Here is a 15,048-nt window from a genome sequence, read left to right on the forward strand (position 1 = left end):
CAGTACAGTACCTCTTCCTGCTGTTCAACAGGAGTCATGTAATGAGGTAGATATCAGTAGTACTACAGTACAGTACAGTACCTCTTCCTGGTGTTCAACAGGAGTCATGTAATGAGGTAGACATCAATAGTCCTACAGTACAGTACAGTACCTCTTCCTGGTGTTCAACAGGAGTCATGTAATGAGGTAGACATCAGTAGTCCTACAGTACAGTACCTCTTCCTGCTGTTCAACAGGAGTCATGTAATGAGGTAGTCATCAGTAGTCCTACAGTACAGTACCTCTTCATGCTGGTCAACAGGAGTCATGTAATGAGGTAGACATCAGTAGTCCAACAGCACAGTACCTCTTCCTGCTGTTCAACAGGAGTCATGTAATGAGGTAGATATCAGTAGTCCTACAGTACAGTACCTCTTCCTGGTGTTCAACAGGAGTCATGTAATGAGGTAGACATCAGTAGTCCTACAGTACAGTACAGTACCTCTTCCTGCTGTTCAATAGGAGTCATGTAATGAGGTAGACATCAGTAGTCCAACAGCACAGTACCTCTTCCTGCTGTTCAACGGGAGTCATGTAATGAGGTAGATATCAGTAGTCCTACAGTACAGTACAGTACCTCTTCCTGCTGTTCAACAGGAGTCATGTAATGAGGTAGACATCAGAAGTCCTACAGTACATTACCTCTTCCTGCTGTTCAACAGGAGTCATGTAATGAGGTAGTCCTACAGTACAGTACAGTACCTCTTCCTGCTGTTCAACAGGGGTCATGTAATGAGGTAGACATCAGTAGTCCTACAGTACAGTACAGTACCTCTTCATGCTGTTCAACAGGAGTCATGTAATGAGGTAGACATCAGTTGTCCTACAGTACAGTACCTCTTCATGCTGTTCAACAGGAGTCATGTAATGAGGTAGATATCAGTAGTCCTACAGTACAGTACCTCTTCCTGGTGTTCAAAAGGAGTCATGTAATGAGGTAAACATCAGTAGTCCAACAGTACAGTACCTCTTCCTGCTGTTCAACAGGAGTCATGTAATGAGGTAGATATCAGTAGTACTACAGTACAGTACAGTACCTCTTCCTGGTGTTCAACAGGAGTCATGTAATGAGGTAGACATCAATAGTCCTACAGTACAGTACAGTACCTCTTCCTGGTGTTCAACAGGAGTCATGTAATGAGGTAGACATCAGTAGTCCTACAGTACAGTACCTCTTCCTGCTGTTCAACAGGAGTCATGTAATGAGGTAGTCATCAGTAGTCCTACAGTACAGTACCTCTTCATGCTGGTCAACAGGAGTCATGTAATGAGGTAGACATCAGTAGTCCAACAGCACAGTACCTCTTCCTGCTGTTCAACAGGAGTCATGTAATGAGGTAGATATCAGTAGTCCTACAGTACAGTACCTCTTCCTGGTGTTCAACAGGAGTCATGTAATGAGGTAGACATCAGTAGTCCTACAGTACAGTACAGTACCTCTTCCTGCTGTTCAATAGGAGTCATGTAATGAGGTAGACATCAGTAGTCCAACAGCACAGTACCTCTTCCTGCTGTTCAACGGGATTCATGTAATGAGGTAGATATCAGTAGTCCTACAGTACAGTACAGTACCTCTTCCTGCTGTTCAACAGGGGTCATGTAATGAGGTAGACATCAGTAGTCCTACAGTACAGTACCTCTTCCTGCTGTTCAATAGGAGTCATGTAATGAGGTAGATATCAGTAGTCCTACAGTACAGTACAGTACCTCTTCCTGGTGTTCAACAGGAGTCATGTAATGAGGTAGACATCAGTAGTCCTACAGTACAGTACCTCTTCCTGCTGTTCAATAGGAGTCATGTAATGAGGTAGACATCAGTAGTCCAACAGCACAGTACCTCTTCCTGCTGTTCAACAGGAGTCATGTAATGAGGTAGACATCAGTAGCCCTACAGTACAGTACCTCTTCCTGCTGTTCAACAGGAGTCATGTAATGAGGTAGACATCAGTAGTCCTACAGTACATTACCTCTTCCTGATTTTCAACAGGAGTCATGTAATGAGGTAGTCCTACAGTACAGTACAGTACCTCTTCCTGCTGTTCAACAGGGGTCATGTAATGAGGTAGACATCAGTAGTCCTACAGTACAGTACAGTACCTCTTCATGCTGTTCAACAGGAGTCATGTAATGAGGTAGACATCAGTTGTCCTACAGTACAGTACCTCTTCATGCTGTTCAACAGGAGTCATGTAATGAGGTAGATATCAGTAGTCCTACAGTACAGTACCTCTTCCTGGTGTTCAAAAGGAGTCATGTAATGAGGTAAACATCAGTAGTCCAACAGTACAGTACCTCTTCCTGCTGTTCAACAGGAGTCATGTAATGAGGTAGATATCAGTAGTACTACAGTACAGTACAGTACCTCTTCCTGGTGTTCAACAGGAGTCATGTAATGAGGTAGACATCAATAGTCCTACAGTACAGTACAGTACCTCTTCCTGGTGTTCAACAGGAGTCATGTAATGAGGTAGACATCAGTAGTCCTACAGTACAGTACCTCTTCCTGCTGTTCAACAGGAGTCATGTAATGAGGTAGTCATCAGTAGTCCTACAGTACAGTACCTCTTCATGCTGGTCAACAGGAGTCATGTAATGAGGTAGACATCAGTAGTCCTACAGTACAGTACCTCTTCCTGCTGTTCAATAGGAGTCATGTAATGAGGTAGACATCAGTAGTCCAACAGCACAGTACCTCTTACTGCTGTTCAACAGGAGTCATGTAATGAGGTAGATATCAGTAGTCCTACAGTACAGTACCTCTTCCTGGTGTTCAACAGGAGTCATGTAATGAGGTAGACATCAGTAGTCCTACAGTACAGTACAGTACCTCTTCCTGCTGTTCAATAGGAGTCATGTAATGAGGTAGACATCAGTAGTCCAACAGCACAGTACCTCTTCCTGCTGTTCAACGGGAGTCATGTAATGAGGTAGATATCAGTAGTCCTACAGTACAGTACAGTACCTCTCCCTGCTGTTCAACAGGGGTCATGTAATGAGGTAGACATCAGTAGTCCTACAGTACAGTACCTCTTCCTGCTGTTCAATAGGAGTCATGTAATGAGGTAGATATCAGTAGTCCTACAGTACAGTACAGTACCTCTTCCTGGTGTTCAACAGGAGTCATGTAATGAGGTAGACATCAGTAGTCCTACAGTACAGTACCTCTTCCTGCTGTTCAATAGGAGTCATGTAATGAGGTAGATATCAGTAGTCCTACAGTACAGTACAGTACCTCTTCCTGGTGTTCAACAGGAGTCATGTAATGAGGTAGACATCAGTAGTCCTACAGTACAGTACCTCTTCCTGCTGTTCAATAGGAGTCATGTAATGAGGTAGATATCAGTAGTCCTACAGTACAGTACCTCTTCATGCTGTTCAACAGGAGTCATGTAATGAGGTAGACATCAGTTGTCCTACAGTACAGTACCTCTTAATGCTGTTCAACAGGAGTCATGTAATGAGGTAGATATCAGTAGTCCTACAGTACAGTACAGTACCTCTTCCTGGTGTTCAACAGGAGTCATGTAATGAGGTAAACATCAGTAGTCCTACAGTACAGTACCTCTTCCTGGTGTTCAACAGGAGTCATGTAATGAGGTAGACATCAGTAGTCCTACAGTACAGTACAGTACCTCTTCCTGGTGTTCAACAGGAGTCATGTAATGAGGAAGACTCAGTAGTCCTACAGTACAGTACCTCTTCCTGCTGTTCAACAGGAGTCATGTAATGAGGTAGTCATCAGTAGTCCTACAGTACAGTACGTCTTCATGCTGGTCAACAGGAGGCCTGTAATGAGGTAGACATCAGTAGTCCTACAGTACAGTACAGTACCTCTTCATGCTGTTCAACAGGAGTCATGTAATGAGGTAGACATCAGTTGTCCTACAGTACAGTACCTCTTTATGCTGTTCAACAGGAGTCATGTAATGAGGTAGATATCAGTAGTCCTACAGTACAGTACCTCTTCCTGGTGTTCAACAGGAGTCATGTAATGAGGTAAACATCAGTAGTCCAACAGTACAGTACCTCTTCCTGCTGTTCAACAGCAGTCATGTAATGAGGTAGATATCAGTAGTACTACAGTACAGTACATTACCTCTTCCTGGTGTTCAACAGGAGTCATGTAATGAGGTAGACATCAGTAGTCCTACAGTACAGTACCTCTTCCTGGTGTTCAACAGGAGTCATGTAATGAGGTAGACATCAGTAGTCCTACAGTACAGTACCTCTTCCTGCTGTTCAACAGGAGTCATGTAATGAGGTAGTCATCAGTAGTCCTACAGTACAGTACCTCTTCATGCTGGTCAACAGGAGTCATGTAATGAGGTAGACATCAGTAGTCCTACAGTACAGTACCTCTTCATGCTGTTCAACAGGAGTCATGTAATGAGGTAGTCCTACAGTACAGTACAGTACCTCTTCCTGCTGTTCAACAGGGGTCATGTAATGAGGTAGACATCAGTAGTCCTACAGTACAGTACCTCTTCCTGCTGTTCAATAGGAGTCATGTAATGAGGTAGACATCAGTAGTCCAACAGCACAGTACCTCTTCCTGCTGTTCAACAGGAGTCATGTAATGAGGTAGATATCAGTAGTCCTACAGTACAGTACAGTACCTCTTCCTGGTGTTCAACAGGAGTCATGTAATGAGGTAGACATCAGTAGTCCTACAGTACAGTACAGTACCTCTTCATGCTGTTCAACAGGAGTCATGTAATGAGGTAGACATCAGTTGTCCTACAGTACAGTACCTCTTCATGCTGTTCAACAGGAGTCATGTAATGAGGTAGATATCAGTAGTCCTACAGTACAGTACAGTACCTCTTCCTGGTGTTCAACAGGAGTCATGTAATGAGGAAGACTCAGTAGTCCTACAGTACAGTACCTCTTCCTGCTGTTCAACAGGAGTCATGTAATGAGGTAGTCATCAGTAGTCCTACAGTACAGTACGTCTTCATGCTGGTCAACAGGAGGCCTGTAATGAGGTAGACATCAGTAGTCCTACAGTACAGTACAGTACCTCTTCATGCTGTTCAACAGGAGTCATGTAATGAGGTAGACATCAGTTGTCCTACAGTACAGTACCTCTTTATGCTGTTCAACAGGAGTCATGTAATGAGGTAGATATCAGTAGTCCTACAGTACAGTACCTCTTCCTGGTGTTCAACAGGAGTCATGTAATGAGGTAAACATCAGTAGTCCAACAGTACAGTACCTCTTCCTGCTGTTCAACAGCAGTCATGTAATGAGGTAGATATCAGTAGTACTACAGTACAGTACATTACCTCTTCCTGGTGTTCAACAGGAGTCATGTAATGAGGTAGACATCAGTAGTCCTACAGTACAGTACCTCTTCCTGGTGTTCAACGGGAGTCATGTAATGAGGTAGACATCAGTAGTCCTACAGTACAGTACCTCTTCCTGCTGTTCAACAGGAGTCATGTAATGAGGTAGTCATCAGTAGTCCTACAGTACAGTACCTCTTCATGCTGGTCAACAGGAGTCATGTAATGAGGTAGACATCAGTAGTCCTACAGTACAGTACCTCTTCATGCTGTTCAACAGGAGTCATGTAATGAGGTAGTCCTACAGTACAGTACAGTACCTCTTCCTGCTGTTCAACAGGGGTCATGTAATGAGGTAGACATCAGTAGTCCTACAGTACAGTACCTCTTCCTGCTGTTCAATAGGAGTCATGTAATGAGGTAGACATCAGTAGTCCAACAGCACAGTACCTCTTCCTGCTGTTCAACAGGAGTCATGTAATGAGGTAGATATCAGTAGTCCTACAGTACAGTACAGTACCTCTTCCTGGTGTTCAACAGGAGTCATGTAATGAGGTAGACATCAGTAGTCCTACAGTACAGTACAGTACCTCTTCATGCTGTTCAACAGGAGTCATGTAATGAGGTAGACATCAGTTGTCCTACAGTACAGTACCTCTTCATGCTGTTCAACAGGAGTCATGTAATGAGGTAGATATCAGTAGTCCTACAGTACAGTACAGTACCTCTTCCTGGTGTTCAACAGGAGTCATGTAATGAGGTAAACATCAGTAGTCCTACAGTACAGTACAGTACCTCTTCCTGGTGTTCAACAGGAGTCATGTAATGAGGTAGACATCAGTAGTCCTACAGTACAGTACAGTACCTCTTCCTGGTGTTCAACAGGAGTCATGTAATGAGGAAGACTCAGTAGTCCTACAGTACAGTACCTCTTCCTGCTGTTCAACAGGAGTCATGTAATGAGGTAGTCATCAGTAGTCCTACAGTACAGTACCTCTTCATGCTGGTCAACAGGAGGCATGTAATGAGGTAGACATCCGTAGTCCTACAGTACAGTACAGTACCTCTTCATGCTGTTCAACAGGAGTCATGTAATGAGGTAGACATCAGTTGTCCTACAGTACAGTACCTCTTCCTGGTGTTCAACAGGAGTCATGTAATGAGGTAAACATCAGTAGTCCAACAGTACAGTACCTCTTCCTGCTGTTCAACAGGAGTCATGTAATGAGGTAGATATCAGTAGTACTACAGTACAGTACAGTACCTCTTCATGCTGTTCAACAGGAGTCATGTAATGAGGTAGACATCAGTTGTCCTACAGTACAGTACCTCTTCATGCTGTTCAACAGGAGTCATGTAATGAGGTAGATATCAGTAGTCCTACAGTACAGTGCAGTACCTCTTCCTGCTGTTCAACAGGAGTCATGCAATGAGGTAGACATCAGTAGTCCTACAGTACAGTACCTCTTCCTGCTGTTCAACAGGAGTCATGTAATGAGGTAGTCATCAGTAGTCCTACAGTACAGTACCTCTTCATGCTGGTCAACAGGAGTTATGTAATGAGGTAGACATCAGTAGTCCTACAGTACAGTACCTCTTCATGCTGGTCAACAGGAGTCATGTAATGAGGTAGTCATCAGTTGTCCTACAGTACAGTACCTCTTCATACTGGTCAACAGGAGTCATGTAATGAGGTAGACATCAGTAGTCCTACAGTACAGTACAGTACCTCTTCCTGCTGTTCAACAGGAGTCATGCAATGAGGTAGACATCAGTAGTCCTACAGTACAGTACCTCTTCCTGTTGGTCAACAGGAGTCATGTAATGAGGTAGTCATCAGAAGTCCTACAGTACAGTACCTCTTCATGATGTTCAACAGGAGTCATGTAATGAGGTAGACATCAGTAGTCCTACAGTACAGTACCTCTTCCTGCTGTTCAACAGGAGTCATGTAATGAGGTAGTCATCAGTAGTCCTACAGTACAGTACCTCTTCATGCTGGTCAACAGGAGTCATGTAATGAGGTAGACATCAGTAGTCCTACAGTACAGTACCTCTTCATGCTGGTCAACAGGAGTCATGTAATGAGGTAGTCATCAGTTGTCCTACAGTACAGTACCTCTTCATACTGGTCAACAGGAGTCATGTAATGAGGTAGACATCAGTAGTCCTACAGTACAGTACAGTACCTCTTCCTGCTGTTCAACAGGAGTCATGCAATGAGGTAGACATCAGTAGTCCTACAGTACAGTACCTCTTCCTGTTGGTCAACAGGAGTCATGTAATGAGGTAGTCATCAGAAGTCCTACAGTACAGTACCTCTTCATGCTGTTCAACAGGAGTCATGTAATGAGGTAGACATCAGTAGTCCTTTAGTACAGTACCTCTTCCTGCTGTTGAACAGGAGTCATGTAATGAGGTAGACATCAGTAGTCCAACAGCACAGTACCTCTTCCTGCTGTTCAACAGGAGTCATGTAATGAGGTAGATATCAGTAGTCCTACAGTACAGTACCTCTTCCTGGTGTTCAACAAGAGTCATGTAATGAGGTAGACATCAGTAGTCCTACAGTACAGTACAGTACAGTACCTCTTCCTGCTGTTCAATAGGAGTCATGTAATGAGGTAGACATCAGTAGTCCAACAGCACAGTACCTCTTCCTGCTGTTCAACAGGAGTCATGTAATGAGGTAGATATCAGTAGTCCTACAGTACAGTACAGTACCTCTTCCTGGTGTTCAACAGGAGTCATGTAATGAGGTAGACATCAGTAGTCCTACAGTACAGTACAGTACCTCTTCATGCTGTTCAACAGGAGTCATGTAATGAGGTAGACATCAGTTGTCCTACAGTACAGTACCTCTTCATGCTGTTCAACAGGAGTCATGTAATGAGGTAGATATCAGTAGTCCTACAGTACAGTGCAGTACCTCTTCCTGGTGTTCAACAGGAGTCATGTAATGAGGTAAACATCAGTAGTCCTACAGTACAGTACAGTACCTCTTCCTGGTGTTCAACAGGAGTCATGTAATGAGGTAGACATCAGTAGTCCTACAGTACAGTACAGTACCTCTTCCTGGTGTTCAACAGGAGTCATGTAATGAGGTAGTCATCAGTAGTCCTATAGTACAGTACCTCTTCATGCTGGTCAACAGGAGGCATGTAATGAGGTAGACATCAGTAGTCCTACAGTACTGTACCTCTTCATGCTGGTCAACAGGAGTCATGTAATGAGGTAGTCATCAGTTGTCCTACAGTACAGTACCTCTTCATGCTGGTCAACAGGAGGCATGTAATGAGGTAGACATCAGTAGTCTTACAGTACTGTACCTCTTCATGCTGGTCAACAGGAGTCATGTAATGAGGTAGTCATCAGTTGTCCTACAGTACAGTACCTCTTCATACTGGTCAACAGGAGTCATGTAATGAGGTAGACATCAGTAGTCCTACAGTACATTACAGTACCTCTTCCTGCTGTTCAACAGGAGTCATGTAATGAGGTAGACATCAGTAGTCCTACAGTACAGTACCTCTTCCTGCTGGTCAACAGGAGTCATGTAATGAGGTAGTCATCAGTAGTCCTACAGTACAGTACCTCTTCATGCTGTTCAACAGGAGTCATGTAATGAGGTAGACATCAGTAGTCCTTTAGTACAGTACCTCTTCCTGCTGTTGAACAGGAGTCATGTAATGAGGTAGTCATCAGTAGTCCTACAGTACAGTACCTCTTCCTGCTGTTCAACAGGGGTCATGTAATGAGGTAGACATCAGTAGTCCTACAGTACAGTACCGCTTCCTGCTGTTCAATAGGAGTCATGTAATGAGGTAGACATCAGTAGTCCAACAGTACAGTACCTCTTCCTGCTGTTCAACAGGAGTCATTTAATGAGGTAGACATCAGTAGTCCTACAGTACAGTACCTCTTCATGGTGTTCAACAGGAGTCATGTAATGGAGGTAGACATCAGTATTCATGCCTTCTTCCAGCGGAGCTACAAAGTCTGCTGAGCTGATCACCTCTATGGTCCTCTGGAATACAGTTAGTCAGGAAACATAGAGGTTGTAATCTCACCCATGATCTTACAGTAGAATATGTTGGATGTTTGCCTTCACATTTGTGAATATATTAAGACAAGGATCATATTACCTGGTAACAGAGCTTGTAAAGATATCAATGGGAAATCAAACAGACTCATAATGGCAACCAAACTGCCAGGGAGGAGTCGCTGTACTACAGCTCTCTGTCTGGAAATTATGAGTTTGTTTATTATGTAACATCCTGGAACGCTGCAGCTCCTAGAAAATACCTCTGGTTGAACAAATCTATTTAATGAGATCTGATGTTATTATTGGCTCCATACATGCTGTGATAATGAGATCTGATGTTATTATAGGATAGATAAATGCTGTGATAATGAGATCTGATGTTATTATAGGCTCCATACATGCTGTGATAATGAGATCTGATGTTATTATAGGCTCCATACATGTTGTGATAATGAGATCTACTGTTATTATAGGCTCCATACATGTTGTGATAATGAGATCTACTGTTATTATAGGCTCCATACATGTTGTGATAATGAGATCTACTGTTATTATAGGCTCCATACATGCTGTGATAATGAGATACACTGTTATTATAGGCTCCATACATGCTGTGATAATGAGATCTGATGTTATTGTAGGCTCCATACATGCTGTGATAATGAGATATACTGTTATTATAGGCTCCATACATGCTGTGATAATGATTTTGAATGTTATTATAGGCTCCATACATGCTGTGATAATAAGATCTGATGTTATTATAGGCTCCATACATGCTGTGATAATGAGATCTGATGTTATTATAGGCTCCATTCATGCTGTGATAATGAGATCTGATGTAATTATAGGATAGATACATGCTGTGATAATGAGATCTGATGTTATTATAGGCTCCATACATGCTGTGATAATGAGATCTGATGTTATTATAGGATAGATAAATGCTGTGAGAGGAACAGAGTGAACTGGTCCCGTGTGGCTCAGTTGGTAGAGCATGGTGTTTGCAACGCCAGGGTTGTGGGTTCGATTCCCACGGGGGACCAGTACGGAAAAAAATGTATGAAATATATGCATTCACTACTGTAAGTCGCTCTGGATAAGATCGTCTGCTAAATGACTAAAATGTAAATGTAACTGTTGTGATTGACTTTTGTTTCAGCACAGTACATGCAGTATAGGGCCGGTACATTTACAGAAAGGTGCTTCCACTAGTTTGACTTCTCCTGATTAGTTAGAGATGACAGATAAATGGTCTCCTGATGGTGAGTTAGTTAGAGATGACAGATAAATGGTCTCCTGATGGTGAATTAGTTAGAGATGACAGATAAATGGTCTCCTGATGGGGAGTTAGTTAGAGATGACAAACAAATGGTCTCCTGATGGTGAGTTAGTCAGAGATGACAGATAAATGGTCTCCTGATGGTGAGTTAGTTAGAGATGACAGATAAATGGTCTCCTGATGGTGAGTTAGTCAGAGATGACAGATAAATGCTCTCCTGATGGTGAGTTAGTTAGAGATGACAGATAAATGGTCTCCTGATGGTGAGTTAGTCAGAGATGACAGATAAATAGTCTCCTGATGGTGAGTTAGTCAGAGATGACAGATAAATGGTCTCCTGATGGTGAGTTAGTTAGAGATGACAGATAAATGCTCTCCTGATGGTGAGTTAGTCAGAGATGACAGATAAATAAATTCTTAGGGACAATGACAGGAAAGGACTCTCTTTATGGTCACTACCCTTCCAAGTTACTCACTAGCTTCCTTAAGGAAACCTCAACACACAGCCTCACCTTCTTTCCAAGGAGCAGTTCCTCTCTAGGTTGGTTGAAGAGAAACTCATAGAGTCGGTAGTTCTGAAAGAGACTATCGTAAAACAGGTGAACCAAGATTAGTAGCCAACAGATCAGAACATCAACATCCACTATGAGTGAGGTTCACTGCTCTGAATGGATTATCACCAGGTAAGTAAGGACAGTGTTAATGTGATATTAATCATGTAGACCCTACTAAAAAAAGGCTAATAGAGAAGAGTCTTGCTACCTGCACTTCAGGTAGTCAGTGATGGACATGGCCTGTTCAGCATCAAACAGTGAGTCAACCTCTGGAGAAAGAGACTGGCGTGTTCCTGATATCAACTTGGCAAACTCGTTCAGGTTATCACCAAATGGCATCTGCTTCTCTGGGACATGAAGGACAGATATGAATACAGATATTAGCCACAGCCAGTCCATATTGACGTTAGCCATAAAAATCTTGACTGGACGTTCATTACTTTTCTCTCTAGCAGGAACGGATGCTGTGCCAAGATCAGGACAGCGAGGAGCGTGAGACGTGTCAAATCGAGAAGATTGAAATACTGCTAGTTTTTAATGAAATTGGCTTTTCGTCAGCATGCTAGGCTAGCTAATGCTAAAGCAACCCATTAGATTCGACAACACTTTCGGTAAGATACTCGCCACAACGCAAGGCATTGCATTTAAATGGAATTCAATGGGTATTGTATATAGCATTAGCTAGCCTAGCATGCCGACAAAAAAAGCAGTTTCATTAAAAAAAAATAGCAGTATTTCAATCTTCTCGATTTTTCAGTTGGGATAATTAGGAATACAGCGCCATCTCCCATTCATGGATTGAGGTACGTTTTCTGAGCCAGATCTCACGCCGGCTCCCTGGTGTCCACATTCTGGCACCGCTCCGCTCCGGCTACAGAGAGAAGTAATAAACGGCTAGTAGGATTCTTACAACTAGCACAGCCCCTAATGAAGGTATAGATGATTAGGTGGTGAACACAGCCCCTAATGAAGGTATTGATGATTAGGTGGTGAACACACGGTCCCTAATGAAGGTATTGATGATTAGGTGGTGAACACACGGTCCCTAATGAAGGTATTGATGATTAGGTGGTGAACACAGTCCCTAATGAAGGTATTGATGATTAGGTGGTGAACACAGTCCCTAATGAAGGTATTGATGATTAGGTGGTGAACACACAGTCCCTAATGAAGGTATTGATGATTAGGTGGTGAACACACAGTCCCCAATGAAGGTATTGATGATTAGGTGGTGAACACACAGTCCCTAATGAAGGTATTGATGATTAGGTGGAGAACACACAGTCCCTAATGAAGGTATTGATGATTAGGTGGAGAACACAGTCCCTAATGAAGGTATTGATGATTAGGTGGTGAACACACAGTCCCTAATGAAGGTATTGATGATTAGGTGGTGAACACACAGTCCCTAATGAAGGTATTGATGATTAGGTGGTGAACACACAGTCCCTAATGAAGGTATTGATGATTAGGTGGAGAACACAGTCCCTAATGAAGGTATTGATGATTAGGTGGTGAACACACAGTCCCTAATGAAGGTATTGATGATTAGGTGGTGAACACAGTCCCTAATGAAGGTATAGATGGTTAGGTGGTGAACACAGTCCCTAATGAAGGTATTGATGATTAGGTGGTGAACACAGTCCCTAATGAAGGGCAAAATGTGTAGAATTGCAGCAAACTTTCAAACTGCAACCTTATCTCAGATTGTGAAATATTGGAGGAAATGAACTCTAAAACGTCTATTTTCTTCGCTCTGTTGTCAAGAGGGGGGCCACTTAAAAATTCTCGCAAGGTGGGGTGGGAGCCCAACGAAATGTTAATTAGGGCCCACAAAAGGGCTGTCTGCATGTGTGGGTATAGATGTGGATATGCAGGCCTGCGAGCCACTGTGGCCGGTCATGATGAGTTCAGATTTTGTGGCCCCCACCCCAATCAAAGTTTCTCCATCCCTGCTTGGGGCACACTCGTGGTAACAAATCAAAATTATAGGTTGCACAGCAAATTACTCAACGCATATGTATATACTGTATTCTATACTATTCCACGGTATCTTAGTCACTTAATAATGTTTACATATCTTGTATTACTCATCTCATATGTATATACTGTATTCTATACTATTCTACTCTATCTGTCTATGCATTACTCATCTCATATGTATATACTGTATTCTGTTCTACGGTATCTCATTCACTTAATAATGTTTACATATTTTGCATTACTCATCTCATTTGTATATACTGTATTCTATACTATTCTACTGTATCTTAGTCCGTTCCGCTCTGAAGTCGCTCGTCCATATGTATATAGTCTTAATTCCATTTCTTTACTTTAGATGTGTGTGTATTGGGTATATGTTGTGTAATCTGTTAGATACTACTTGTTAGATATTACTGCACTGTCTGAGCTAGAAACACAAGCATTTCGTTACACCCACAATAACATCTGTTAATCACGTGTATGTGACCGATAAAATGTGATTTGATACTGTCTGTCACCTATAGATCTTATGACATACCCCTGATATTGTCCAGTAACAACTGCAGTAGAGCCATGACGAATGAGATCTGTTGACAGCTGTAGTTCATCTCCCTGGCCCACCAGAAGCCAGAGACAAAGTAGTCCAACAGGGCTGCCTCCTTCACACATGTCTGGTAGTTCTTCAAAACAAGTATTTCTTCAAACTGGCTGTAGTAAAAACAAAAGTTTAGCATACATGCAACACTTCCAAAATAAAATGGCTACTTGACCGATATATCCTTGTTACTTACAATTGCACTTGTTCCACTGTCAAATCCAACAGCGTGTTGATTTGTTCATGGGAAATAAGTTTCCATTGAGGGTTGGCTTTTTCAGCATAATTTTCCTGTAATAATTGGATTCAGAACACAAGTGAGTTTGGTTAGCTAGCCAAACTAGGTTAGCTCTAGCTATGATAACGGTTTGGTCAAATAATCCAAATAACCAGACAAATGATGTAGTAAATATGTCAAATAATATCAACTATTAATAGGGTTTTAACGTATCTTCCTACTTTGGACGCAGCGTCATTTCTGTCGTTTGTATTTTTATCCGCTGACTTGTTGCTTTGTTTCGCTTTTGCAGACATGTTATTGTCACCTGCGTTACCATGACAGCATTTCCGCAGTGGACGGGCCACTTCCGTCCAGCTTCCGGTCAGTCTGGTCTATCGAGATGGATAAATCTGATGCTAAGAATCTCAGCGTTACCAACTTAGCGACTTTTGTCGCTATATTTTGCGAGTATTCAGACCCCATCTAGCGACACATTTAAAAAAATAAAAATAAAAGGATAGCCAATAGCTACTTTCCTTACTGAGGAGTTGGCAACACTGTGCTAGATCTGTGTAGTCAACTTGTAACCAGTGATGTCCGGAGCGCCGTACTTGATACTAATAATTTTGGGCGAATTGCATACCGTCTCCTCTATAAAACAAAGTCAATGAAAGTCCAGTATGAAGACAGGCAGAAGCTGCTTCTCCAGTAGAAAACCTCGACCACAGCACTTGAAGGCGTTGCCATGGTGTTGCCTGGCTGACCTCATGGGTAGAAACATCTCCGGGTTACCGGTTGTCTCGCACCGAACTGCGCATGTGCACGCCGTCAACTCAAAAGGCATTCGTTTCGATATAATGTTGTTTTTGATGAAAATGAAAACGTGTAATTTTTCTCCCTTTCACTCGGTTGGAGTAATAACATGTTCAACTACTTAAGACACTAGCTTAAATCTATGTTGTGCTTTTATATTTCGTGAAAAAATGATCAAATAGGAATGAAGAGTGGACATTCATTTCCTGATTCAGCTTTGTAGAAATATATT

General features: G+C 42.4%; 1 protein-coding gene across 1 annotated transcript in view; it reads right to left on the reverse strand.

Moving 5' to 3' along the window:
* The window catches only part of LOC106592999 (ciliary-associated calcium-binding coiled-coil protein 1), a 64,492-nt gene extending 49,730 nt beyond the window's left edge, over positions 1 to 14,762 (reverse strand). The window contains exons 1-6 of the mRNA XM_045687387.2: positions 14,243 to 14,762; positions 13,980 to 14,074; positions 13,727 to 13,896; positions 11,414 to 11,552; positions 11,164 to 11,236; positions 9,244 to 9,351 (exon numbers count right to left, since the gene is read on the reverse strand). Of these exons, the coding sequence (XP_045543343.1) occupies positions 9,244 to 9,351; positions 11,164 to 11,236; positions 11,414 to 11,552; positions 13,727 to 13,896; positions 13,980 to 14,074; positions 14,243 to 14,317 (660 nt within the window). The 5' untranslated portion in view covers positions 14,318 to 14,762. The remainder of the gene's footprint in view (positions 1 to 9,243; positions 9,352 to 11,163; positions 11,237 to 11,413; positions 11,553 to 13,726; positions 13,897 to 13,979; positions 14,075 to 14,242) is intronic.
* Positions 14,763 to 15,048: the final 286 nt, after the last annotated feature.

Source organism: Salmo salar, chromosome 01 (genome assembly GCF_965601325.2).
Source record: "Salmo salar chromosome 01, fSalSal1, whole genome shotgun sequence".
Classification (NCBI taxonomy): Eukaryota; Metazoa; Chordata; class Actinopteri; order Salmoniformes; family Salmonidae; genus Salmo; species Salmo salar.